The sequence below is a fragment of the Kwoniella pini genome, chromosome 9, assembly GCF_000512605.2.
Source record: "Kwoniella pini CBS 10737 chromosome 9, complete sequence".
Classification (NCBI taxonomy): domain Eukaryota; kingdom Fungi; phylum Basidiomycota; class Tremellomycetes; order Tremellales; family Cryptococcaceae; genus Kwoniella; species Kwoniella pini.
In genome coordinates this window covers 872,968-899,587 of record NC_091724.1, presented here as the reverse complement: position 1 = coordinate 899,587, position 26,620 = coordinate 872,968, and the positions used below count along the sequence as shown (strand labels likewise).

Below are 26,620 nucleotides of genomic sequence, written 5' to 3'. Positions count from 1 at the left end.
GCGGCAGCGCACTCAGACCAGAAAATTCATTGGTTCTGGAATAGCGGAGTCTTGTGTGTCCAGTTATCATTGTATGTTGTCCCAGTCGTGGGCAAGCTATTTGTATCTATCATTGTGACATCTGTCATCCATGCAATTCTGGTCTTTTGAGCTTTTCGCATGCATTCAAGGTAGAAAGGTGCCACAATCAGTCGCGTGCAGACGATGAGACTAAATGGGGGTAGAACATAGAGGAACAGCTGAGAGGGGATGAGACGCGCTCATCTATCTTTGACCTTTGCAACTTGATATAGTGACTTCCTCATATTCGAACCTGACGTTCACATGTCCAATCATCACTTTAGCTTCCCAGCCATCACTATAATTTGTCGTTTATAAAATTGGCCACCAAGAAGCCTACAGAAGTTTTGTCCTGATTGCTTCGAGTCTCCTGCTTCTTCCCCCTTAGCCTTCTTATAACACTTGCAGCTTCAATCAACGATCTTCACTTTGCATCACCGTCGCTAGTCTCCTTGCTTGGCTTATAGCGTCATGAAACCCGTTGGATCACTATCGCTAGGGCGTAAACTACCTTCAGCTGGATCTTTGCTTGTAGGAATATTAGTGGGGCTACTAGTAGCGTCGGTGAGTTCTGTATCGTAACCTTCAGGCTGAGTTTGTGCTGATCGAGTAATAACCTTAGCTGTTACGAAGGGGAGACGTGAGCTCGACCTGCACCGTATACGTTATGAGGGTAAAGCTGATGCGTCTTGGTACTTTATAGTCTAGTACAGAATGGCGTGGAGCTGGCTCTAAGAATCTACGTCCTAATGCTATATCAGGTTCATCTAGATTACAACGATCTCAAATCACGCTACCATCTTTACAACAAAGATTACACATTTTACAATTAGTTGGTACTTTATCTCCACATCATACAAAAGAATGTTTAAGACATCCACAACAATTATATGTTGAACAAGCAAAAGAACGTTATTTACCTTTATTCGGTTTTAGAAAATCATGGTCAAATTCAGGAAGTTGGTTAGCAAAAATATTTGGAGGATCAAAAGATGCAGAACAATTATTATCACCACATGCAAAAAAAATTGAAAATATAAAAAGAGATTTATCAACAGGTACACAACATAAATATTTTTTCGCAATTAATTTATATAATTCATTTGACGTTATACCTGATATTTTTGCAACATTATTTAGAACTGCTGCAATTTTAGGATATCATAATGTTTTTGTTTCAATTTATGAAAATGGTTCAAATGATCAAACTAAAGCTTTATTAAAAATATTTGATTCTTTAGCTAGAACTGTTGGATTAAGAATTATAATTAGAACTTCAATGAGAACAAGAGGTCAATTTAATCATCGTATTGAATATTTAGCAGAAGTTAGAAATGCAGCAATGGTACCACTTCATGAACTTCGTGATAATGAAGGTGAAGTTTTTGATTCAATAGTTTTTATGAATGATATTTTACCTTGTGTAGATGATTTATTGGAATTAATTTGGCAATCTAGAAGACAAAATGCTGGTATAACTTGTGCAGCTGATTATATGTATCATGATGATATTGTGAGTTTTTTTGGTCTTTTTTCTACTTTAGATTTTTTTTTTGAATTTGAATTTGTGCTAAATTGGTTTTTTAAAATATGATAGGGTGCTCCAGTATTTTATGATAATTGGGTAGCAAGAGATATTAATGGAACAGCTTTAGAAAATGCACCTTTCGAACAGGTTTTCCATCATACAGAATCAAATCATAGATTCCAAAGACATTTACCTATTCAAGTACAATCTTGTTGGAATGGAGTAGCAGTTCTTGATCCAGCACCATTTTATCATCCACCTCATGTTAAATTTAGAATGGCAAAACTTCCAGAAGGTGAATGTTCTGCATCTGAATGTTCTTTAATTTGTAATGATTATTTCAATGCTGGATATGGTAGAATTATTATGGTTCCAAGAGTTAAATTAGCATATGATAAAAAAGTATATGATATTATTCATCCGGAAAGAAGAAATTTAACTGCTATTAGAGGATATAAAAGAATTGGAGGATTACCTGATGATCCTCATACAGATCCACAAGATAGAAGTTGGTATGGACCTCATGATAGATTATTCACACCTGAAGAGGATGATGAATTGAATTTCATACCAGGACCAGAATACGGTGAGTACAAATTTCATTGTACTGACAATTAATTGTCCAGCTGATTGACTTTGTGATACTTTAGTATGGTGTTGGGGTTGGGATGGTGCAGGAGATTTAGATGGACCAGATGTCGATCCAATTTGGGAACATATGCAAACTAGATCATACTCCCAAGAAGCAATAGAAGTCAAACATTTTAGAAATATGCCTGGATGGTAAAAGGTGAGTAAAAATCTATTCCAACAATTTATGGCCAATCATTGATCCTTTGATTTGTAGTTGGCGTGATAGAGAAGGAAGCGAGCGAGGACGAAGGACGATTTTTGAAATTTGACCAGTGTCAATGGTATTTATATAGATTGGTTTGAATTTGGTTTATTGCTTTCCTCATAAGTATGCATTTATTATAACATCTTGCAAGTCATATTGTAAGGACGTATAGACGTATATTCTCCTCGTTTAAGAGGGTGTGAGAATTGTAGTAAATCAACTTGACCTCTATTTTATACGTGGCGTATTCTCCCATGGGCAATACTAGAGCGAGCGCAATAACATGAATGAGGAAATTCGTTAGATTACAAATGCATAATTCTATACAACTAAATTTATTATGCATTTCCTAAACCTAAATCAATTTCTTTTGTAGATATGGATTGTTGTTGTTGTTGTTGTTGATCTTTTGGCCAACCCCAAAATCTTCTTTCTCTACCTCTATTCCTTTCATCTCTTGGTAATTTTTCAGATTTTTCAGAAACTATACCAACAAATTGATCTAATTGTCTTGGTTTTTTAACTAAAGGTAAATTTGAAGGAGGAGATTGATCAGAACGAAATAAATGTGGATAAGGTAAATGATTTTGATAAAATTTAACATAACCAGGTTGTAATGCATATAAAGTAAAATCTTTTCCTTGTGCAACATTTTGACCTGGTTTAAAATTTTGTCCTCTTTGTCTAATTAAAATTGATCCTGGTGTAACATATTGATCTATAAAATCAAAAAAAACAGTTTTATTATTTAATACACAATTAAAGTATTTTTATTAATGAAAATATATATATATATATATATATATAAGGAAAAAAAAAACTTACCTCCGAAACGTTTTACACCTAATCTTTTACCTGAAGAATCTCTTCCATTTCTTGATCTTCCTCCTGCTGCCTTTGATGCGAATCGAATTTGATTTTTAAGTGCTGGATTTTAAATGAATTTTCGAATTATTAGAACTCTCTCTTCCATTTGAAATACTTTAACTCACTCGAAGGACCTGCAAATAATTGAGATCTAAGATCGGCGAAACTTGAAGAAGCAGCTTGACGAGAGAGACCGAGCATATTGAGCAGTAAAATGACTGATTAAGTATGATCCCTATGTATATGATATCGGGAAATATCAGAAATAACCTCTTCGTTGAGAAACCGAAACTTGGTAACATCGAAGAGAGGGTTTTAAGTGAGTAGTGGAAATAAGTTTCACCTGTTTAAACCTCCACTTTGGACGATCCCTTTCTAATTACACCATCTCCACCATAGATAAAATAACTATATCTATACTCTCTTGATATTCGTACAATTTGATACTGATTTTAGAAATATAGCGAAAAGCAGGTGAAAAATGGACGAATCAATCTTACATGATATAGATGCCGAACTTCGAGCGATTCGTTTAGATGATGATAGACCTCGATTACAACCACTTCGACTTGATAAGATGTTTCTAAGAGCAAGACAATGGCATGCCGCAAATCCAAGATCATACGCTTCAGAACCTATTTTTAGACCACCAAGTCCACCAAAATATCCTCCAATATATCCCTTGCCTCATCCTTTATTGCCAAGCAAAAGTAAAGGTAAAGAAAAGGAGCAAAATACCGATGAAAGCTTAATATCACCTTTATCAGCTTTATTCGAGTATCCAGAATTAATTCCTCTTGTACTGGACAATTTTGATCAACCTCGCGATCTTGCAACTATATCGAGAGTGAGTAAGGAATGGAATAGAATAGCTAGGAAGAAGCTGTATAGGCATATCTGGGTAAGACCTTGTAAGTATACCTTTTTGAAGATATAGACCCTGGATTGGAAAGCTGAGCCTTGAAATAGGGGAAGATGGGTGTCATTTCAAGGTGAGTCAGCTATCGTCAGCTTCATTTAGGAAGTATCATAGCTGACGAAATTCCTTGCATCGTTACAGCTAGTCTTGCTCTTCGATACGCTGCACAGAAACTCACAACTGTGTAAGATGGTCAAACGGCTAGGTCAGTTTCCATACATCCCACTAATGGCAGACATAGCTGATGGGTAGACAACAGATGTTAGATTCTTCCCTCTTGCGGCGAGAGGTGAGGAAAGGTCAGAACTAGATGATCATGTCCAAAAAGCTGTAGAAGAGATGGACAACTTGGAAAGTCTAGTTTGGACTGTACGTATCTCACCTTCGTAGTCAAACAAATCACGTTAAGCTGATCAAATACCTGCTGTACAGCGAGACCGGTCAATAAATCCCTCTTTACTTGAAACCATAGCGGGCTTATCACATCTACGCTCGCTTGAGATTTCCGGACACTCGTATCGATACTATGACCCTTCATTAATTGGTACTATGCCTGCGCTAGAGGATTTACGAATAATGATGCCTGATCCGAATTTAAAATCAAAGCTTGTTGAAGTCGTGAAAGCCTTATCAAATAGACCAATAGGTGGTTTGAAAGGATTAGGTATAATCTGCCAAGTCAGTTCACTTATTTTTGACATACTTGCCTTGTAGAGCTGACAAAATAGTAGGCTTCAAGCTTGATAGATGATGCCATACTGAAAACAATTGCTTCTAATCTCACCAAGCTCAAACGGCTGACCCTGTGGGGATGTACAAGAGTGACCAAAGATGGTGTGTTCGAGATACTGCAAGAAGCTTCAAGGGAAATTGAAGAGTTATCGTTGGATGCTTTACCTCATTCCGTAAGCTGTATTAGTTGCAAACTTAGCGATCAGCTTATTGACTGACATTTCTTGTCCAGGGTCTCATGGATTTGTCCGGTGTAACAAACCTACCCCGTCTCAATACATTATCTCTGTCGATTACAATACCTCATCGTGATTCAAAAGACTCAACTTTGGCTTTAGAAGATTTACCAATTTTACCAGATTTACAAGGTTTACAATCTTTGCATTTGACTTTATCTGGCTCAAATCTCTTTTTACCATTAGAATCATATCAATCTTTTCAATCTCCAATTGATTCAACAAAAATACGTAAATTATCTTTAATCAATCTTGTAATTGCTTCAGATACATTAAGTTATATCTTAAAAACGAATGAAATTCTTGAAGAATTATATATATCAGTAAATGGAAAGCAAACTATAAATAATTCAAATGAATTAATAGAATTTGGTCAAAATTTAAAAATATTACATATAAATGCACCTGAAAGATGGGGACCAAATTCTGATGATTTAAAAAATATAGCAAATAAATTAAAAGGATTAGAACAAATTGGATCTGGAAATAGAGTTTATGAAATACATAGAAAATTGGAAAATGATAATGATGAAGAAAAAACAGAATTATGTAGATGGAGTAAAAGTTGGATTCCTGGTTATTTTCAAGTTTGGAGAGCGTGAAAAGCCTCTGTTTTTTTTTCGAATTTTCGGATGTTTTAGTAGGAATAATCTTATTTGTATTCTTTCGTATTTCTTGTATTGCCATGGTGAATTGCTCATGTATTGATTACTTCGAACGAGATTGTACTATGACTGAAATTTGTGGAAGTGAGCGGGGTTGCAATGAGAAAGACAGAACGAAGAAAAGAGGTGCTTAATCGTGAGAGGGAATTTGGGAATGCAGAAAACTTCAATAGTATTGCAAAGACGAGCGAGAGGGATTGAGTAAATGTTTGAAAAGAGAAAAAGCTCGAAGCGTGGATAGGCAGTCACTAACAGACTGAAGAATGGGCTCATAGCTACGACCGAAGAAATAAGAACCCGCACATCGATCTTTTTACACACTTAGCGCGACCATTACTCGATTCATTGCAAATATCCGAGCTTTCACTTTCTTCACTTGATGCCCTGTTCGTTGCCACATTATTCGAAATAATGGTCGAGACATATTAGCCTGTATCTGACATAGACCCGCTTCTACGACCCTTGAATATAGAAAACACCACATCCCGTCCGCTGCGGGCGGTAGCCATAGCCGAAGCTAGAGGACGTACATTCTTAGCATCAACCTAGATATTTGTGCACGCCAGGAAATCGCAAGTATAAGTAATTAGTTGCCTTCTAGTAGATTGGCATGTATCTAACCTTTGTAAAGTTAAGCTGAATATCGCTGGATTAGTACCAAGGTTAGGAAACACTTAGTAATACCGAGTGTTGTAGTTTTCATTCCTGTTGCGTCTTTCCTGACTGGCAAATAATTCGTGACGTTTTCAAGTTTTCTCCCCAATGGAGCTCAAAATTGTAGTGATTGTTGTAAGCATTGCACATGAAAACGGGACGACTGAATGGTTTGTGTGAATACCCGATGATACACTTTTATGTATACATGTCAAAATGCCATTATAGACTAAATAGTCTAGTCGTCTTCATCCATAGGCTCCTCATTTCCGGCTGAGTCACCAGCTCCAGTACCAGCACCTTCTTCAGTTTCATCTTCATCGTCATCATCATCATCAGAGTCCGAAGGTAGATCGTAGGACAAACCACCCTCTCCTTCGTCTCCACCACGTTGTGCAGCCCATTGTTGAGCAGCTTGGAAAAATTTGAATGATGTTGGATTTGCATCTCTTTCGTCGTCCGGGAAAATGAGGTCCCAATCTGTCGAATCGAAATTAGCATATATTTTTGATTGAACCGTAATACGAAATACGTACATTCCACCAACATATCGCTTCCATCTTCCGCTTTTCTCCATCGCTTTCGCGTAGTAGGCATCATTTCTTCTACCTTGGCCAAATCCTCTGGAGTACCGTGCTCTTGCTCGAATGCCTTCCATGCTTCCAACAACAATGCACGCTGTACCGATGTATCAGTATGAGCAACATAACTATACAAGGAGTCCCCACTCACGTCTTCCTTCTCTGCCTTCGCCCGAAGGTCTTTGTAACCTCTTGCGAACACAGCGCGGGCCAATTCAGGATCACCAGCCTCCCCTTCAATCTCATTACCATCCTCGTCTTCTCCACCACCAAGCACAGAAACTTCCATGAGTGCGTAAGATATGTAAACTTTGACGTGGGAAGTACGTTCGAGTAATCTTTCGTATAATGATCGAGCACGTTCTCTTTCCCCTTCGCCAGATTCGAAATCGATATATGCTTTCCACACAATTTCTGGCATATCCAATGATTGTTGCACTGCCAATTCGAAGATCGCTCGGACTCGCTCGAAATCTTCGACAGCTGACTCCACTTGCGTCCACTGTATCCAAGCGGCACTGAGTGAGGAATCGTACTGAATGGATCGTCAGTGTGTTTTCCTTCAATTGCCAATTTTGGACTTACTGTAAGGAATTTCTCATATAGCATTCGCACCCGGTCGAACTCTCTTAACCTCATTTCTAACTCGATGTATCCCGAGAAAAGCTTAGGTTTGGGACACATCCCTATACCGGCACCAAGTACCTTTCGAGCAGCTGTTACATCCAGTTGTCGAATCTCGAAGTAAGCATAAGAGAGCCATAACTAGGATATATGGATCAGCATGTTGTCAGAGATCGGAAGCAGAGGAGAGGCATACTTTGGCGAACGTAAAAGTCTTATGCGGGATGAGCTTGATAGCGGCCTTATACACATCCCTAGCTCTGTCGAAATCCTTCGTATCGATCTCCTCGAAAGCAGCATATTGCAGCCAGACTACAACAGGATTAGCCCATATTGACCGTAGTGAGCGAAGCGGTACTCACGATATATGTATCTCCTCCAATATCGTTTTTCCAATGCAGGAGGAACATTCGCTACAGCCCTCTCATAAACCTCCCGCACCCTCGTAGGTTCGACTTCCTCTCCATCCTCCTTATCTGCTCGATATGCATCTTCCTCCAGTCTAGCTAAAGAGAACCACGCGTCGTAATTCGTACCGTCATACGCTAATTCTTCCTCATACTGTATACGTCGTTTACCGAGAACAGTAAGTTCGACCCCAGCACGATCACCATGTTGCTTTTCGAATTTTGTGTATGCCGCGTATAAACTTGCAGATTTCGATCGCGGTAAACGCGCTAGGGCAAACTGCGGCAGGTAGATCAGCGTTGTCCGAGCAGTACAGGGGAAGCTTTTCATCATGCGATGCAGCGGATCAAGGCCAGGAAGGCTGGGACGGAGGCTAAGCATGCATGCCGCGACAATGAACAAGAGGATAAGTGGAAAAGGTAGGAAAGAAGGGGAATTGTCAGAATGTCGGAATGAGAATCGTCGAAACTCACTTTGTAGATCACTCTAGCCCGCTCATACTCCTTCAATCTCGTTTCCATCCTTGCAAAAGCCGCAAACACCTGTTGAGCCTTTTCCACCTGTTCCTCTTCGTCACCGAAAAATTCCAAAGCAGTCTGGAACACTTCTCTAGCTTTATCAGGTTGATTTCTATCTTCTTCGAATTTAGCCCAAATAACCCAATTCTTCGGTATAGGTCTAGTTCCAATCCACCTTTCATATATCGCTGACGCTCTATCTAATTCATTGTACCTTTCTTCTAGCTTGATGTAACTTTGCCATGCTTTATCATTCGGTTCCCATTGCATCCATCTCTCGAATATTTGCCGTGCTCCCGGTACGTTAAGCAGTAATTCTTCTAGATATACATATTTGTACCATAATGCGTCGACTCGAGGTAAGAGAGTGACTGCTCGGTCGTATAAGTTTCGAGCATGATTGATATTACGTGCTTTAAGTTCCATATCCGTATATCTAAGCCATAACTCATTCGACCTAGGATCAATATCCAAAGCTCTCTCGAATACTGATCTAGCCCTTTCGAACTCATTTTGACTTGATTCCCATTGGGCATATTTGATCCAAGCTGATTGAACTATAAGCAACTGCTACAACTTGATCTCAATGAGAAAGCCTACCTCGAATATTATCCCTTGAGTATCTTATTCTTCCCTCAAACTCTGTTCTCTTCCTGCCTTGAAACTCTGAGAGCTCCTCTAGATCCTGTACTCTTTGCTTTGGCGCTTGGATGGAGGGTTCTTGCCTCTCTTGAGCTTCTCTAAGCAATTGTTCAGCAGTAATCTATCAAACGGATGTCAGCGGTCTCGTTCATATCGCATAAACATTAAGAGCTCACCTGAACAGCCGCCGCGGCTCGATTCTTCACTCGAGGAGCACGGTCACGAGCGTCTCTTCCAGACATCTTGCTCTCCTAAATCTTTGTGCTAGATGGTTACCAAGTCTGGTGTGATATGAGCGGACGTATGAAGGATGTATTCTGAAATCAAGCATGTTGGTCGAAGTTGGTAACAGAGGGTTGTCAATCTCGGGTTGAAGGCGGCGAGCTCCGCCATCCATTCTAAGCAGATGACTTGAATTCTGGCTTTAAATCGCCACATTCCTTCTGAATGCAGACGGCGTTTTCGCCATACCGCGATGAAGAACAATAACAACCCACTTATGGCCTGAGTTTGTATAACGACTGCTGTGTGTCGTGAAACCTCAAGCCAGAAGAAAGGGGAGCGCTCCAACGCCAGAAAAGCGAGAAGCTGGAAGGATCATCTAAAGGACTGAGAACCATGATAGCGCGGTTATCATCATGACTCAGGGCTGTTGAGGATATAAACAAGCCAAGTAAATGGCTTACATCGACGGGCCTGTAGGATAGGGGTTATTCCGCCTCATTTGCAATGGCGTAACAGCTGGTAAGTTGAGGAGGTCCTGGGTTCAAATCCCAGCCGGTCCACGAAATCTTTTTGTTTTTCTTCGGTTCATTTTTTTATGCTGCGCGCAAAGGGTTTGAGCTGTGGTCATATGGATGAATATGCATCATCCGGAAGCGCTTTAATCGATTTCCTAGCCGATTGATTAGACCAGTCTGAGAGTGACGATTGAGAACCAAACCGATTCTGATTTGCCTTCATTGCAGGATGTCATATTGTGTCTGATGATACGAGCCTCTTAGCATTCACGGTCACAAGCTAACGAAAACTATCGAGTATTCTTGATATTTGTATGGACAAAACATCTTAAACCATCGATAGATTGAGACACGATAGATTGAGACACGGGGATCGAATGGAGCATAACGGAGCATAAAATGACCTCCCTCTTGGCAAATGGCGTCGATGGACTTCGTCGGTAAGATTAATACTGGGGGCATCGCGTATTGGCTCAATTACTGACGTGTCTGCGGCCCACATCCGGCCTGGACTGCAGCGTACATTTGTCACGCTGATTGACTGAAATGTACAAAGCTGGAGCTACCCTCTCCCAAGCTGTGAGAGGCGCTTCGCAACAGGACGAGGTATGTCGAAACACCACGCTCCAATGTGGCACTGCACGCAAGGCGAGCCAAACTTGTCGATGTGATTATGGAATAGATTCTTTTGTGTTTTCGTTGTTTCACAAAATACTTTTAATTCTGAATTATGCATTCGGCAATAACAATAACCTCAGACGAATGCATATTGAAGTATAGATGTACATCATACATAAGAAACCTGTACTGACTAACGAATGTGGCAGTCCCTTCCAAAACCTCCGGTCCGTAAAATCAACAACCTTAAGCTTCAAGTTGTCCATGAGCAGGCAATCGTCCAGCAGCTCTTTGCTTCTCAATCTCTTCCATGACCACCTTGTCAGCATCAATCTGTTCAACGGGGTATTTTTTAACCAGCCAAGCCATTGTTGGCGCGCCAATTGCGATTAAAGCCATGAAAACCGTCGTTGCGGAGAAACCAGGTATATATCGAGGTGCGTCGGTGCTTGGCCATAAGAAGACTCCGTAAATTGAAGCGCTATTGCCGAGCGCATTAGTTATCGCGATAGATACGGCTCTCTTTTCTGCAGGATGGCCGATGACATTGGGTACCCAAGTGAGAATCTAGAGGGTGTAAGTCGATTTGATCAGTAAAACGGGTTTAACCGGACAAATGCCAACTGCCACTCACAAGTGGGGGCAAAGCGTAGACGCAGCCAAAAGCAAAGATGAGGAAGACATATTGTACCATGTGCTTTGTTGTGGATACCACAATGATGAAGAAAATGGTTCCCATAGTGGCCGCAAGGGTGATAGCCTCGGGTTTCCTTTGCAATCGATCGGCGGTGAAACAGAAGGCGACGATGGAGACTAGTGCACAAGCGTAAAGAGGAATAGTGTGGTATTGACCGACGTAACCAGTCCAACCGATGGCACCGATCAATGTTGGAACGAAATATTGAATGGTTTGAGCACCGGTACAGAGCATGTAGAGGAAGGTGAATGCCCAAACCCTCCAATCACTAACAGCCATTTTGACCGCTTGCCAGTGTCCGATATGACCTTGAGCACCAGCGGTGCTGGCAAGACCATCGTATGCTAATCGCTGAGCAGCAAGTACTCTCTCTTCTCCGGACAAGAATTTGGTTGTTGATGGCCAATCGGGCATAAAGTACCATGTGAAACAGCCGACGAACGCTGATCCGACTCCTTCGATCTACGAAAGGTCAAATATCAGTACAGGAATGGATTATCCTTTCTTGAGTCAATTCAAGCTCACGATGAACAACCATCTCCAACCTTCGAGACCTCTTGCTCCGTTTAGATGTTTAGTGATTAATCCTGCCAATAGACCAGAGAAAGCTCCAGAGATAGCAGTGGCAGTGTAGTAAAGGGAGAATCGACTGGCAAGTTCATATCGCTTATACCATCTACGTACAGCTCGTCAGCTCGTCAGCACCGATTGCACTGCCCGATCGTCTGAGCGGGCTTCTTCACTTACGAGGAAAGGTAGAAAGCAACACCTGGTGCGAAACCAGCTTCAATTACACCTAAAGCGAATCGAACTCCAGCAAGTTGTTGGTAATTGTTGGCAGCACCCATACAAGCAGCAACTCCACCCCAAAGCATACAAAGCCCACTCAAATAAAGGGAAGGTCGCAATCGACCAATGGCCAAATTCGAGGGGACTTCGAAAATCACGTAGGAGACGAAAAACACGAGAAGAACCACAGAGTATTGTGTTGAAGTGAGACCGAAATCTTTCTGAAGACCACCGGTTTTGGCGTTACTGCACAAGCAGATATTCAGCTCGATTGCTGAATAACTCAGCTGTTCTAGATGATACTTACCCAATATTCGCCCTATCTAGGTAAGACAGTGTATATAAAACCCAAATGCAAGGGATAATTCGTTTATCGATCCTTCGTACTAGTGCTTTTTCGGCAGCAGAACCAGGAACATAGGTTGCGGCAAGAGCCACGGCATCCTGATTGAGGATTTCATCCTGTTCATGCCACTCGTCTGCCTTCTTAAGCTGAGCGTTATCGTGAAGATCGTGTTGATCATGTAAGGCCATTGTAAAAGTCCTCCGCGCGGATGTTCAGTTGAAGTTGTGAAGCCTGAGTAGTGGGGGATTTATTGTTTGATGTTTGGATCGGATTTATTTTCGAGCTGTTCAGAGGGGGTAACTTTCGAGAGTAAACTCTGGACTCTTTATATAGAGTATGTGTTGTGACTGAAAATTATTGTTCATACTCTTGGAATCGTTACGATGACACCGTTATGGCCCGGCCGAATATGACAGAATATATCGCCCCGGGAATGTGGAAACTGAGGGGCGACAGATGATTTGAGGGGCAATACGATCCGGGGCACCTATACTTACGAACGTCTAGCTCTAAGTAGACTCGTTAAGGCTTGTGACTATCAAGCATACGTCTAATGTTTGCCGTCCGGAAAGATGTGGTATTCCGATCTGTAATTATCATGCCTGGTACAAGGCATATGACTCCGGCTGATTGAGACACTGGCCCGAAGTATATCGATACGAAGCAGTTCGGTTATTGAAATATCACTGGTAACGAACCGCAAAATTATGGTCCAATTTAACAGAAAATTACCTGAAGGAGCGATAATAGACGTTTTCCCCTACATCCATAGCTGTCGTGCTGCATGCCCCAGCTGATTTGCCGTAATTATCAAGTCTAAAATTCGTTCCTTGATCCTGGCAACATTCCCTCCTCACGTCGGTCCGGCTCACACCGGAGTATTCTTTATCCATTGCCCTCCACCGACATGGTGACGTACAGACAAGCTGAAAACACATGATTTTCCATGAGCGTGAGTGGTAAAGTCGTTGATACTGATTTCTTCATGCTTGAATTCAAATCACCATCCACTGCACAAGTAGCCAAAACAAGTACAAGATCACAGAAGCATTATGTCCATTAGCAACAACCTCACCCTTGACATCCTATCCAAAGCTGAAGCTGGAGGTTATGGTATAGTCGCGCAAACATGGTATGTCTGAGGGAGATGGCTAAGTCGTATGTAGGCTGATAACCGAATTATAACAAAGCTATGATGCTGGTATGGCCAAAGGTCTTGTCAGAGCAGCTGAGCGAAACAAATCACCAGCAATCCTACAATTGTTTCCAATAACTTTGCAAGCTGGAGGAGGAGCCTTGTTACAGTACTGTGTTAAGCTGTAGGTTTTTGACTTATATATCTTGTCTATAGTATGGAGCTTATACTCCCGGTAGCGCACACGATGCTTCTGTACCTATCTCAGTTCACTTGGATCACGCAACCGATGCCGCTCATCTTGAGCTCTCCATTGGTCTCGCTGAGAAAGAAGGAATAAAATTTGATAGTATAATGGTAGATGCAAGTCATGCCGATAACGAGGCTGAAAACATCGCTATAGCAGTCCCATACATCAAGCGATGTGTTGCACAAGTGAGTAATCTCGTTGTATAATCACTCAGGGTTGTCGACAAGATTGACCCGCGTCTTGCGCTCAGGGAATCGCTACAGAAGTAGAATTAGGACGATTGGAAGGTGGTGAAGCAGGTTTACGGGAGATTACCGGTGGAATGTTAACGGATCCTGCGAATGCTGAGACTTTCATGAAAGAGTGAGTAACCTGTACTCAGGTTCCTGCAACAATAAGACACAAGTGGCTGATAAAAAAACAGAACTGGTGCACACATTTTAGCTCCATCTTACGGTGTGAGCTACTCGCCTGACTTTCTGTACCAAACTTTTGCTGATGATACCACAGAACTTACATGGTAGTTACAAGTTTATCGGTGGACCTAAATACAAGCTCGATATGTACGTGACTGGTTTCGATTTCCGCGATCATTTGTAACTCTAGCTAAAACCTCATGGTTGGCAGCTTAACCGATTTACAACAACGATTCAAGGGGAGAACACCATACCTTTGTGCACATGGTACTGATGAACTTCCAGATGAGCTCTTCAAGGATCTAGTAAAGAGTGGTGTTTCAAAAGTGAGTAAGATATCATACATTTTTACAAAACGGATCATTGATCGTTACTTGTGCAGTTCAACATCAACTCATGGGCCCGAGATCCATACGTCGAAACATTATCGAAAGCCTTAGCCTCCAAGCCATTCCCTGATGCAGAGGAAGAAGCTGTCGAGGCATTTGCAAAAGTATGCGATCGTTTCATGAACCTTCTAGGGTCCGTAGGAAAAGCGTAATCTGTATCAATACTTCTTCATGCATACTTGTCTCAAAATTCAATCCCCTCAGATCCCCCTGATGGAAGCCCTTGTAAGACTCTGGAAGGCGGCCAGAAGTGTCAATGGCCTGACAGAGAACGCACTATAGCCGTGAGATCCAAGCGGCAGCTAAGGTGTGTATGTGCATCGGCGCACATGCCCATAACCCTCGTTGGACCAAGTCCCTTCCATCGCCCTTTGGACTATTGACCTTTGCACAAATCCCCTCGCAGAATGTTGGCTCTTTCGTAGCAATTTTATTCCACAACTCATCTGGATCAACTATTCGAGTCAACTGGGAAATATAAATATGATTAAGGCTACACAACATATTTACTACGTTCAGCATGTCCTCGAATCCACGTATCGCACCTCCATATGGCGAAAACACAGATTTCGTTCTCATCTCCTCCGATGGAATGAAGTTCGAAGTTCATAGCCATATGCTCAAAGCTGCTAGGTGAGTCAATACGAAAGTTTCGCTTACTGGCTATGGTTGAGCAGAGAAGCTGATTGTGGTTGGTAGCTCGGTCCTGAGAGATATGCTTGAGACTTGTCAAAAATCGGATGCTGAGAAAGAAGCAAAGCTTGAGCTGAGCGATAAGCAGATAGAAAGTTCAAGCATAATTGCATTGTTCCTCAAGATCATTTACGGGAAAGATCTCAAAAAACCAAGTTTACTGGATTTTCACAAACTACAACAATATGATCACCTAAATCAGCTGATAATGAAATATGATGCCTCCTACGCTTTACAACATATCAAGACTTGCTTTAGATTATGGTTTATGCAAGAGGGTGTCCACGCGGATCACTATTTCTTGTATGCCTGTACGTTAGATGATCTCGAGCTAGCAAAAATGGTCATAAGCTCAGGACCGTTCACAGCAGTGAGTCAAACATTTCCTAGCATCGCTCATCACTAAGGCTACGATTCCTCAAGTTGCACAATGTTTGTGTAGTGCATGTAGCTCATCGACTCGATTCTGCGTCCTTAGATTTGGCTAGGTGAACCAGCAAATAAAGTACGTGTTACTCATCCGACGAACAATTTATCGGAGCGTAATATAATGGACATTGGCGGCTGGGATATATCTCGATTTAACCGTGTACCTGATGATTACAAATTTGCGTTTTTTCGAGCGGAGCGAGAAGCCTCGCGCAAAGGTGGTGGAAGAAGACAGGGTGGTGGTGGTGGAAAGATTGATTATGAGGACATGGGCAGACGATTCCACAGCACGATGTTACTCCTTCGCAACCTCAGTCCTCAGTGATCCAGAATCATTGACAGAGTTCTGCAAGAGTAAGTTGTGACTTTGCCATGAGAAGGGTCCCAAAGTTGATACGCCCAATGCAGTAATCTTGGAATGCCATGACACATATGCAGGTGGAACCGACATTCTTTGTTCAATGTAATATGCATTATTGTCATGACCCCTAATCTATGGATCCAATGAATGAGACAATCTACGCATGATTAATTCGTACCTGTTCGAATATCACTTCATTAGCTCAGCTCGATATAGGGAAAAAACATATGACTCACGTTAACATGGTGACAGCGCTATTTGGTACTGTTCTGACTAAATTTACACTTAAACCTCTATAAAAGCCTTTCCATCCATCCTGCATCTTGATAGCCAAAAAAGTATCAATAGCTCCTCCAGGTCGTGGTTTGTGTGTAAATTGTTTGTACCATGGAGGTTTAGGTTCAATTTTTGGTAATGGATTCGGTATTGGTCTGTTTACTGTAGGATCTGCAAGATGAGGGTTTGTAGAATGAGGAGGTTGATTACCAGTTACTAAAGGTGAATACAATTCAAACCGTCTTGTAGGGTTTGAAGTCGCTATAAGAGGTGAAGGTGAAGGTGTCATAGCTGGAGTAGGAATTGATTGAGGATGTAATTTTGTTTTTCCTCCACCTTGCCGAATTGGCTCTGGATCTGATAACGAGGTAGTATTGGAAGATTTGCGGATTTGTAATCGCGTACGCAGGACTTCGTGAGGGTATGTACATAATGAAGCTACCATTTTAGAGAATGCTGAACATGCTAAGATTGTTGTAGGTGGTAAAGATGAATGGTCGCCGTTGTCTGAATCTACACAAGAAGGAGAACATTAACCACCTTCGATTCACCGAGTCTATCGATTACACATATCTCGCAAATCTATTTGGAATTACTCACCTGCCCATGACTTCGCCTTTTCATACAGCGGAAATTGCACCGCAACGTGCGTTACCCCCAGCAAAGAAGGCAATAATCCCTTGTAGAACGCTCTATATCCTTCTGATTTATATATTGACCGTATAGCTCCTATCGTAGTTCGATACCGCGAAGATGAATCGGATGTTCCTGCTTGGACCTAAGAGTCAAAGTTCATTATCAGAGCCATTCCAGGCAATAAATCGGAAGGTGAGATTGACATACCATGAATCGAGTCTTTACTACCCAAAGTGGATTTGTCATTATTGTTCCTGTAGCTCCTGCTGTCATTGCTGCAAATATATGCACCATCGCTGTATTGCCTTGGAATGGCCCTGAGGCAGAACGAGTGTGGTTAGCTACTTTAGCAAATCATCTTGGCGTAAAGAAACACATTACGAGCAGGTCGGCTCACCATGAGTAGTATTCCAATTACCCGCTTTATCTTTTACCAGATCATATACAGTAAAATATATGCCCCAAGTAGGTAAATATCCAGCTAAAGTAGGACCTAATCCACGATAAAACCCCTTTGGACCTGAAGATTTCCAAATTTTTGATATTATGACTGATACAGATTCATATCCTGGTGAACCTTTTGAATGATGTTGAGCTTGTAACCTAGTTTTTACCACATCTAAGGGACATGTCGTTATTGATGCTACTAATCCTGCGCCAGCCCCTGCTACCATTGAGTGAAATTGTGGTGGAATCGTAACATGACTATGAGGAAATGGTAGTTCACTCCTTGATGAGGAAGATGAGGGCGGACAAGAAGGGGACATTGCTATATACCATATAATAAGAGATATCAGTAAGCCATGTCAATAGTTGATGATAAAGATCTAGGGGTGCAGATTGTGTGGCGAGCATACATGGATAAGGGTAGAGAGACTCACGAGCTATTTCTTGCCCCAGCGTCCTTAACGGATCGCCGGGCTCTTACAATCTATCGCCCACACTTTGGGTAAGAAAGTCGAAGACGAAGACGAAGACGTCTGGATATTGGTTCTAGATTACAAGATACAATCTTGTAGAACACTGCTTAGGTGTGGAAAGGAGGATAGTATCAACCGATCCGGTAAGAATCACCTTAACTAAGGTTGAAGGCGTCAATGATAATCGTTTTAATCTACTTAAGAAGAGTAATTCCAATTATAGATAGGACAACGGAAAATGCTTTAACATGTCTTCATTCGTTCTTAAGGGTCCATGACATACTGGTATCACACCGCGCGACTTGACATTACAAATTAAATCAAACAGCTTTTTGTATTAGGATTACATTCAAATCGTAATGTCTTTAGGAAAATAATTAAGTCGGGTTTCGTAATCGCCGAGGTCCCGGCGCCTCCTAGACGTGACTACAACGGGGTCATATCGCCATAAGGAGCCAGAAGTCATGCCAACATGCGCAAGAGTGTGATACCATACGACTACATGCATAAATGGGAAGTACAGTTGCGGTCATTAAATTGCTACGTAGTCGATAATTAACAGGATAAAGGCTAGTCAAATGTAATCTTTTGCCCAGACCCCTCTACAATACCCACGTTCTCCCTCTTGGCCATAGCCAAAGCTGCACCAGGTCTAGGTCGACCCGTGACTTCCCATTTCTTACCACGTTTATCATTCTTCTTCTCCACCACTTCGCCTTCTCCTTCAGCGTCCCCTTGATCACCTTCTGCAGCTTGATTGGTATTTTCATAGAATTTACGGGGTTTGTCAGTTTGAGGTTTAGATCTTCCTCCACTCCTCTTGGCTGCTTCTTCAGAAGCGAACTGTGGCGTAGCACTATCAGCTTTAGAGCTCTGCATATCGGGATAGCAATCTGATGTATGGCTCACCTCGACTGTCAAACGTCGACCGTTGAAGTAATGATTTTTCCTATTCGCCAGTGCGACTTTTGCGTGTCGCGAAGACAAGAAATCCAGGAAAGCGAAACTGATAGATAAAGTCAGCGTCATTGTCTAGCTCATCATCATTCAATTTATCTGAAAGGGCTGCCGAGCATTACCGCAGGATAATTCGTCTGTGAATAAATATGCGCACTCACCCTTTACATCGTCCTGTATCTTCGAAAGCACCTAATCTGACTTTCTTCAATCCACTCTTCTTTCCACCTCTTTCGCCAATAGTCTCGTATCCTTCTTCCGTCTCTGCTCCTTCCCTCTCCACTGCGTTCAATTCGACCAGATCTCGTATCGCTAATTCAGTGGCATCGAAAGGTAGATTACCCATATATATAGAAGAAGTTTCTGGTCTTTTGGAACTTGAACCTAAATCTTCAGCTTTCGTGGAAAGGGGTTTAGGTGTTCTTGCATTTGGAGTAGCCGAATGATCGTCTCCTTTCTTTATCAAAACTTTTCTACCTTCAAAGAATTTCTCACTCAAATCAACAGCAAGAGACTGTAATTCTGGAGTTTTGAAATCTACATAAGCGAAACTAAATCAGAACAATGGTAAAAACACTGTCAGCTCAATAATCACACATCTATTTGAATGACTTTGACATACCCTTTATTTTGTGCATAACCATCTCTGGAATTCTTCTTCGGTAGATTAATTCTAGTTATACTTCCATTACCCATTCCTCCATTTTCCGTTATACCATTTTCGAAAAATTGAGTTAAAGATTCTACAGTAGTTTTAAATGCTAAATTTCCAATCCAAATTGAATTTTGCCTTTTACCTCCTACACCATTAACGATTGGTTTATCTCCACCTTCATCTCCCGATGTTTTGTCTTCTCCATCCTTTGATTCTTTTGATGGTTTGTTAGGTTTTTCATATTCCCTTTTGACAGGTTTAGATTCTTCACCTCTTTTAGCTTTCTTACGTTGTAATCTTAATTCAGCTTTAGATAAAGGTGCAGCCATATTTACGTCTATTTCTAGTTCTTCTCCATCTTGTACTACCCTCTTTCGTTTATTTGAAGATTCTCCTTCGGTCTCTTCATTTGGCGGACTCACAATCGCTGATTCATCGTTGGTTGTTATCACTGGCTCTTGAGCGGAAGCTTCAGCTTTGGAAGCTAGTTTAGCGGCTTTTCTTGCATCTCTTGCAGCTTGCTGTTCAGGCGTTCTACCTGATTTGACCTTTTTCGTGGAGGATGATGCTTCTTCAGACATCTTGAGTGGCTTGATGCTTTGGATTATAGTTAAGATTGATATGATATATGGGTATAGGATATATAAATGTATTATCGCTATTATAATCAGATGCAGGACTGAAGTGGTGGACATGAAATCTTTGGATAAAATGAGAATAAATAAATCAGTTAAATATTCAAGTGAACCGCGATAATCATTTAATCCTCCACTCAGGCATTTCAACTAAAACAGCAACAAAGATTATACCAGGATCTTTTAATTCTTGTATTACTTCTCATCTCAACCTAATCCAAGCACAAAATTGTCATACAAAATGGTAAGCTCAGCTGTTTCCTGGATCTGCATCCGAAATGCCATATGCAATAAGCTGATCTCGTATGTATTTAGGCCGCCAACATATCCCTTCAATCTTCCTCCATACGGGACGTTACCAAGATGGAACGTATCGGTATGTATCCGCTCTATCAGCTCATAACTTGTTACAATATCGTGCTGGAGCTGATGACTGACTGGAACAGGGGCTCATTCTCATATTCATGGACTTGGTCTTGATTCAAACCTTGAGCCTCGAGCCAACTCGCAAGGAATGATAGGCCAAGGAAAAGCTAGAAAAGCCGCAGGAGTGATATTGAGAATGGTTCAAGAAGGTCGAATAGCGGGAAGAGCTATATTGATGGCTGGACCTCCAAGTACTGGTAAAACTGCTTTGGCAATGGGTAAGTAGGATCTTCGTCATGAAGGGACTGTAAAAAAGACCATTCACTAATACTGCAACATTCTTCAGGTATGGCTCAAAATTTAGGATCAGACGTACCTTTCGTCATGTTGACCGCCTCCGAAGTATTCTCGTTAGAGGTCAGCTTTTCTGTCTTCTTCTGTGATCATAGGCAGCTGACAATGATGTGATATGACCAGATGTCTAAAACCGAATCTCTGACACAGGCATTCAGAAGATCAATTGGTGTAAGAATAAAGGAAGAAACGGAATTGATACAGGGTGAAGTAGTTGAGATCCAGGTGGATAGGAGTATTACAGGGGTGGGTTTATCTTGTCTTCATACTTGTTATTTGGTGCGTTCAAGACTAAATTTGTGGAGACTCGTTGATTTAGGCAACCAAGACTGGTCGATTAACCCTGAAGACGACGGATATGGAGACAGTCTATGATCTCGGAACGAAGATGATTGATCAATTACAAAAGGAAAAAGTCTTAGCAGGTGATGTTGTCAGTATAGATAAAGCTTCAGGAAGAATATCGAAATTAGGTAGAAGTTTCGGTAGAGCGAAGGATTACGATGCCATGGGAGCGGACGTGAGTGTCACTCAATTTGATAAATCTCAATTTACCTAACGTCACATTCGAGGGATGTAGACCCGATTCGTTGCTTGTCCAGATGGTGAATTGCAAACTCGTAAAGAAGTCGTACATACGGTATCCCTGCACGAAATCGATGTGATAAATTCGCGTACTCAAGGTTTCTTAGCTTTGTTTGCGGGTGATACGGGAGAAATCAAACCTGAATTGAGAGATCAAATCAATACCAAGGTTGCAGAATGGAGGGAAGAAGGAAAAGCTGAGATCGTACCGGGAGTGAGTCGTGACCTCCTACCTGCTTTTGATGATGTGTGGTGCGTGCAAAGAGAAATGAAGGTACTGACAATATTGGTGTCAGGTTTTGTTCATCGATGAAGTTCATATGCTCGATATTGAATGTTTCTCTTTCCTCAACAGAGCCATGGAGAATGAGTTGGCACCGTTGGTAGTCATGGCTTCAAATCGAGGTATAACTCGAATAAGAGGAACCAAATATAAATCACCTCATGGTATACCAGCGGATTTACTAGATAGAATGTTGATTATAAGTACGAAAAAATATGAGGAAGATGAGATAAGAGAGATTGTTAAGATCAGGCAAGTACTTCGACACCGTTATTCACCTAATGATATTTTGAACTGACAGTGAATAATACGAGTAGGGCCGAAGAAGAAGATGTAAAATTAGCTGAAGAATCATTAGATTTACTTTCAACAATGGGTATACAGACTTCTCTTCGGTATTCATTGAATTTAATCGCCCCGTCTAGCTTAATTGCTCTAAGGAGGAAATCGAATGTAGTCGAAGTTGTAGATGTGAAATTAGCTTACAAATATTTCTGCGATGTTGAGAGATCAGCTCAGTATGCTAAAGAGACAAATGGGATGATGTTTGGAGAAGTCGAAGTTGAGGTTGGGAATGGAATGCAAGTTGACGGGCAATAACCAGTTTACACGGTATTATAACTAGATCAGCAGGTAGATGTTATGTATACATATATCCAATCACTCTAGCGCAAAGAGATTGGGTACAAGACAATTTGATGTGTCAATGACATTGTACTTTCTATATAAAATACAAAATGCAGTCTTGACTGATTTATCTATCACGTCTCCTATCTCCATCTCGATCATGCCTATCCCTCCTATCCCTATCCCGATCGTCCCTCCTATCTCTATCATACTTGTCACTTCGTTCCCTTTCACGATCCCCATCATATTTTTCCCTTCCTTCTCTCTCTTTCGCTTTCCTCTTTGCCCTCTCTTCATCCGTTTCAAAATTCCTTTCTTTCTCTTTGGCTTTTCTCCTAGCTCTCTCTTCCTCGGTCTCATATTCTCTCCCTCTTTCCCTTGCTCTAGCTTTTCGCCTTGCTCTTTCTTCTTCAGTCTCATATCTCTTACCATCTCGATCTCGATGTTCATCTTGATCTCTACGCCTTTTTGAACTTGAACTAAAGTCTGATTCAGGACTTGCTCTTCTACTACTTTCTCTTGTATTTGTACCGCTAGAAGAAGGAATTTCCGAACTTTCGCGCTTGATGATTGATTCACCAAGATTAATTCTCATACTATCTTTCTTATTTATCTTTGGTTTTTTATTACTTCCTGATGATGAGCCATTCCTACTTGGTGGTAAAGGTTTTTCTAAAGCAGTTGCACCTAAACCTAATAAAGCAGGACGTAATTTAGGTTCATGTATTTTAGTACCATCATTTGATTTTGGATTCCAACCCATTCCTCTTGCCATTGCCTCACCAAATGCTGAAACAGGTATAGCAGCGTAATCTTCTGCTGTTGACTGCGATCTCAAATGGATGATCAATTCCTCAAGTATTAAATCATTGCTCTTTCGAAATTACTCACTACTTCAGGTAATTCATCTATATCTCGTTTTAACGCTTCTTCTTCACTTAATGCATTTGATCCTACGATGATAAGTTCTCTTCGTAATCTCTCTTCATCACTTTCTACCTTGACATCTCCACTTAAAATAGCTTGTAAAGCTTGTTCTTCCAAAGTTTGCTTCTTGACATCTTCTGATTCTTGAGAAATAATAGGTTTTATATCTTCTTCAACATACTCTTGCTTGACTGCTTCGGTGATTGAGATAGTACTGTCTGATGGTTCTTGCTTAATTTTATCATAAGGATCATTGTAATTTGTAGGATCGTTCTTTTTCCTTAGACCGGACCGCTGAGGACCATCTCCGGTCCTTTCGTGAGTTTCAATGACTTCGTTGAGATCTCGTGTTTCAGGTCGATATGAAGGTGTACGACTTGAAGAAGCTCGCCAGTCTCTGTTGGGTAGAGAAGGGATCACCAATGGTCCAGCTGGCTTTTCACCGCTATATCCGGATTTACGCATTAGCTTTTCCATCAGTAGGCTATGATTTACAGATGAAGCACGAACGTACCCTAACGCCTTGCCATTTCTATACCCATCTATCCTCTCCTCCTTCGGCCGATTACTCCGACTTCTGCTACTACTTTGATGATCCTCGTCCTCGTCCTCGTCTTCATCATGTCCGTTCAGTTCAAACAACCTTCTTGAAGGTGCTCCTCTAGAACCTCCATTACCTAAAGGAGACGGGCGATGCGGTGCAGAAGTGGGCGGTCTGACAGTGAATGAAATGGGTTGGGTCATCCTGATATCCTTCCTCACCTCTTGTGCGTCGGCCTATAAGTTGATAAAGATGAGAAAAGCCATTATTGAGTAACAGAAATACATGAGGACGATGTTACGGTGGCGAAGAGGTTGAAATCAGTCCGGCACGTGGGAGTAAGAGCTCGTATCAGACTTACGTAATATGTCATTGAATGACGAGTAACAGTACTTTACTTGGGCTAATGCGCAACATGAGATTGAACAGGATATATCCCATTCCTTTCTTGACCTCTTGCATATTCTGTATAATACTAGTCATTGACTCTCTATCTCAGTGTCAGCCAAGGCAGATCTACATCAGTCGAACAATGACCGCCGCTGTTGCTCCTATACCACCTCCATTCTTCTCCCCATATCTGGACGATCAATGTAACAAGATCAATTCAAAACCTGTACCATGGGAGGTGAGTTCGGCCTTAAAGGGCTCAAGTGTGATCTTGATCTCCTGTAGATACTGATTGTAGTCTATATTTAGGGGTACCAGAGAGCCAAACTACTATCAGCCGATGAATTGTCGCTTTTGAAGTCACTTAACAAGCTCGTATGTTTCTTCAGCCCCAGATAAAACGTGTTTCTTAGCTTTTAGGGAATCCGGCTGATTGAGATAAATGGATCATAGCCTCAAGGACAACGTTCAACGGTATTTGCGACTCAAGGTGCACAATATGCTAAACTTTACATTGATCTTTTGAGGAAACTGCAAAGGGTAGATACAGTTCAAGCTGTCTTGGTTTCAATCAATGATATGTTGCAAACCGATTCTTCAACTTTATCCCTATATCATAATCTGTTTTCCGGTGAAAACACCGAAGATCCATATGGACCTTTGATCAAGTGTCTGTCTATGGAAGAGGAATTCGCCGTTCTGGGCTCACTAAGGATCTTAGCGTTACTTATATCGTAAGCTCGCAACTTGCCGATCCTTCTAGGGCAAAACAGCTTATACTTGCAATACAGGACTGACCCTAAACCTTTCCCTAAAACCCTTGTACCAATTCTCCTTGCCTCGCTTCAAGGTTTGCTAAATGGTACCAGACAACCATTGTGGGAAGTGGCTGCCCAAGTCCTTAGTGCTGTCTTGGGAAGAAAGCAATTCAGACAGGCTGTATGGGAAGAAGATAATTGTATTTCTGGGTGCGTGATTCTCACATGACAAGGGAAGTAGGAGGATGGATGTCAAAGATTCATATACTGATGTTGATGATAATCTCTAAGACTCGTTAAATCGCTCAAAACAAACCCTAATCCTCAAACGCAATATTGGGCAATATCCAGTTTATGGCAATTGTCATTCGAAAAATCGGCAGCAGAAGGTTTAGATAAAAAGTACGATATAGTAGCTGTATTGACGAATGTAGCCAAAGCTGCCGTTAAGGAGAAAGTTCAGAGAGTTGTCGTAGCTACTTTACGTGTGAGTTTAGCCATCTTGTCATCCAATCCGTCATTGGGAGCGAAATAGCTGAAACACTATTGCATGTACAGAATCTGCTGGCTATAGCGCCAAGCCAAAACTTGCCTTCAATGTTCGTCACTAAACTCTTACCCTTCGTGGTCTCGCTTCAATCCCGAAAATGGTCAGACGAAGAGATAGTAGAGGATTTGGATTATTTGAAAGATGAGCTGCAATCTAGGCTGGAAGGCCTAAGGTGAGTCCTCCACACAGTGACGAGCTGCGGTTTGATGTCGCTCGTGAAAGCTGATAATCGTATTTAATATCAGTACATATGACGAGTACGTTTCAGAACTCGAGTCAGGTCATTTAGTCTGGTCACCCGCACATGAGACTGAAGACTTTTGGAAAGAGAATGGGTTGAGAATCGGCCAAGAGGCAGATGGTAAAGCTATAAGGTAAGCTAATTTTTCTGCGAACAATGACTGGACACTCGGATTCGAGCTTATGTATACGAGTGCATGTAGACGATTGGTGGAGCTTCTGACTACCTCGAAAGATCCTGTAGTATTGGCTGTAGCTTTACATGATATTGGGCAATTCGTCAAATGGGGTGGTGACAAGTCAAAGAGGTAGGTTTCACTTGTGATGATTGGGAGTTGCTAGGATCTCCATAGACCCCAGCTAATATCATGTATCATGGTAGGACAATTGATAATTTCAATGGTAAGACTAAAGTGATGGAGCTTATGGGTCACGAGAACGCCGATGTTAGATATCAAGCTTTGATGACTGTTCAAAGATTGATGTCGCAGCATTGGACAAAATAAAGCGTAAATTTATGTTTGCCTTGTGATAGTTGTACGCATGTATAGAATCTTGTTTTCTTGGTGGATGGCACACATGTCCGATTACTGATTGATGATGTCTCGTCGCGCAGTGTTGACGCAGACCGAGAAGCTGCGTACTCCGACTTGAAAGCCTTGTGTTCATGCAATAGTCAATACTGGATATCGAATCATTGAAATGCATTTACATCGTCTACTCGAGAAACTAGTTCCAAATCCCAATTACACAAAGAATTGATATAAAATGAAATAGAATAATTA

The 26,620-nt window shown here is 41.4% G+C and overlaps 12 protein-coding genes and 1 non-coding gene across 13 annotated transcripts; 7 read left to right on the top strand and 6 right to left on the bottom strand.

Moving 5' to 3' along the window:
* Positions 1 to 531: 531 nt before the first annotated feature.
* Positions 532 to 2,375, top strand: I206_106587 (uncharacterized protein; the record flags this gene model as incomplete). Its single annotated transcript, XM_019159215.1, has 5 exons — positions 532 to 624; positions 683 to 700; positions 764 to 1,573; positions 1,658 to 2,174; positions 2,239 to 2,375. 5 exons carry the CDS (start codon positions 532 to 534, stop codon positions 2,373 to 2,375), a joined length of 1,575 nt encoding a protein of 524 aa, XP_019007887.1.
* A 389-nt stretch (positions 2,376 to 2,764) lies between these two features.
* I206_106586 (mitochondrial 54S ribosomal protein bL27m) lies at positions 2,765 to 3,494 on the bottom strand (the record flags this gene model as incomplete). Its single annotated transcript, XM_019159216.1, has 3 exons — positions 2,765 to 3,144; positions 3,252 to 3,353; positions 3,419 to 3,494. 3 exons carry the CDS (start codon positions 3,492 to 3,494, stop codon positions 2,765 to 2,767), a joined length of 558 nt encoding a protein of 185 aa, XP_019007888.1.
* A 280-nt stretch (positions 3,495 to 3,774) lies between these two features.
* I206_106585 (uncharacterized protein) lies at positions 3,775 to 5,782 on the top strand (the record flags this gene model as incomplete). The annotated part of the gene is made up of 7 exons (XM_019159217.1): positions 3,775 to 4,204; positions 4,263 to 4,285; positions 4,354 to 4,417; positions 4,472 to 4,581; positions 4,645 to 4,890; positions 4,944 to 5,117; positions 5,177 to 5,782. The coding sequence occupies 7 exons, from the start codon at positions 3,775 to 3,777 to the stop codon at positions 5,780 to 5,782; spliced, it is 1,653 nt and encodes a 550-aa protein (XP_019007889.1).
* A 955-nt stretch (positions 5,783 to 6,737) lies between these two features.
* Positions 6,738 to 9,514, bottom strand: I206_106584 (pre-mRNA-splicing factor CLF1; the record flags this gene model as incomplete). Its single annotated transcript, XM_019159218.1, has 9 exons — positions 6,738 to 6,979; positions 7,036 to 7,177; positions 7,232 to 7,615; positions 7,666 to 7,845; positions 7,901 to 8,016; positions 8,067 to 8,391; positions 8,586 to 9,178; positions 9,231 to 9,393; positions 9,449 to 9,514. The coding sequence occupies 9 exons, from the start codon at positions 9,512 to 9,514 to the stop codon at positions 6,738 to 6,740; spliced, it is 2,211 nt and encodes a 736-aa protein (XP_019007890.1).
* Positions 9,515 to 9,964: 450 nt separating this feature from the next.
* Positions 9,965 to 10,060, top strand: I206_106583. The gene has a single exon. It is a non-coding gene; the product is annotated as a tRNA-Ala (tRNA).
* Positions 10,061 to 10,876: 816 nt separating this feature from the next.
* On the bottom strand, positions 10,877 to 12,650 carry I206_106582 (uncharacterized protein; the record flags this gene model as incomplete). Its single annotated transcript, XM_019159219.1, has 5 exons — positions 10,877 to 11,197; positions 11,265 to 11,789; positions 11,853 to 12,003; positions 12,075 to 12,362; positions 12,424 to 12,650. 5 exons carry the CDS (start codon positions 12,648 to 12,650, stop codon positions 10,877 to 10,879), a joined length of 1,512 nt encoding a protein of 503 aa, XP_019007891.1.
* An 864-nt stretch (positions 12,651 to 13,514) lies between these two features.
* On the top strand, positions 13,515 to 14,804 carry I206_106581 (uncharacterized protein; the record flags this gene model as incomplete). Its single annotated transcript, XM_019159220.1, has 8 exons — positions 13,515 to 13,594; positions 13,653 to 13,781; positions 13,837 to 14,032; positions 14,098 to 14,210; positions 14,272 to 14,305; positions 14,358 to 14,410; positions 14,475 to 14,589; positions 14,646 to 14,804. 8 exons carry the CDS (start codon positions 13,515 to 13,517, stop codon positions 14,802 to 14,804), a joined length of 879 nt encoding a protein of 292 aa, XP_019007892.1.
* Positions 14,805 to 15,172: 368 nt separating this feature from the next.
* I206_106580 (uncharacterized protein) lies at positions 15,173 to 16,099 on the top strand (the record flags this gene model as incomplete). Its single annotated transcript, XM_019159221.1, has 3 exons — positions 15,173 to 15,285; positions 15,352 to 15,715; positions 15,824 to 16,099. 3 exons carry the CDS (start codon positions 15,173 to 15,175, stop codon positions 16,097 to 16,099), a joined length of 753 nt encoding a protein of 250 aa, XP_019007893.1.
* Positions 16,100 to 16,267: 168 nt separating this feature from the next.
* Positions 16,268 to 17,814, bottom strand: I206_106579 (uncharacterized protein; the record flags this gene model as incomplete). Its single annotated transcript, XM_019159222.1, has 5 exons — positions 16,268 to 16,313; positions 16,372 to 16,924; positions 17,012 to 17,189; positions 17,255 to 17,364; positions 17,445 to 17,814. The coding sequence occupies 5 exons, from the start codon at positions 17,812 to 17,814 to the stop codon at positions 16,268 to 16,270; spliced, it is 1,257 nt and encodes a 418-aa protein (XP_019007894.1).
* A 723-nt stretch (positions 17,815 to 18,537) lies between these two features.
* I206_106578 (uncharacterized protein) lies at positions 18,538 to 20,160 on the bottom strand (the record flags this gene model as incomplete). The annotated part of the gene is made up of 4 exons (XM_019159223.1): positions 18,538 to 18,810; positions 18,877 to 18,973; positions 19,086 to 19,475; positions 19,547 to 20,160. 4 exons carry the CDS (start codon positions 20,158 to 20,160, stop codon positions 18,538 to 18,540), a joined length of 1,374 nt encoding a protein of 457 aa, XP_019007895.1.
* Positions 20,161 to 20,455: 295 nt separating this feature from the next.
* On the top strand, positions 20,456 to 22,402 carry I206_106577 (RuvB-like helicase 2; the record flags this gene model as incomplete). Its single annotated transcript, XM_070203349.1, has 9 exons — positions 20,456 to 20,458; positions 20,530 to 20,590; positions 20,661 to 20,858; positions 20,927 to 20,997; positions 21,058 to 21,180; positions 21,254 to 21,454; positions 21,515 to 21,733; positions 21,816 to 22,054; positions 22,120 to 22,402. The coding sequence occupies 9 exons, from the start codon at positions 20,456 to 20,458 to the stop codon at positions 22,400 to 22,402; spliced, it is 1,398 nt and encodes a 465-aa protein (XP_070059450.1).
* Positions 22,403 to 22,556: 154 nt separating this feature from the next.
* Positions 22,557 to 24,100, bottom strand: I206_106576 (uncharacterized protein; the record flags this gene model as incomplete). The annotated part of the gene is made up of 3 exons (XM_019159225.1): positions 22,557 to 23,255; positions 23,321 to 23,801; positions 23,871 to 24,100. 3 exons carry the CDS (start codon positions 24,098 to 24,100, stop codon positions 22,557 to 22,559), a joined length of 1,410 nt encoding a protein of 469 aa, XP_019007897.1.
* Positions 24,101 to 24,429: 329 nt separating this feature from the next.
* Positions 24,430 to 26,341, top strand: I206_106575 (uncharacterized protein; the record flags this gene model as incomplete). Its single annotated transcript, XM_019159226.1, has 9 exons — positions 24,430 to 24,525; positions 24,597 to 24,662; positions 24,741 to 25,021; positions 25,079 to 25,255; positions 25,337 to 25,532; positions 25,604 to 25,767; positions 25,841 to 25,969; positions 26,039 to 26,143; positions 26,218 to 26,341. The coding sequence occupies 9 exons, from the start codon at positions 24,430 to 24,432 to the stop codon at positions 26,339 to 26,341; spliced, it is 1,338 nt and encodes a 445-aa protein (XP_019007898.1).
* Between the last annotated feature and the right edge of the window lie 279 nt (positions 26,342 to 26,620).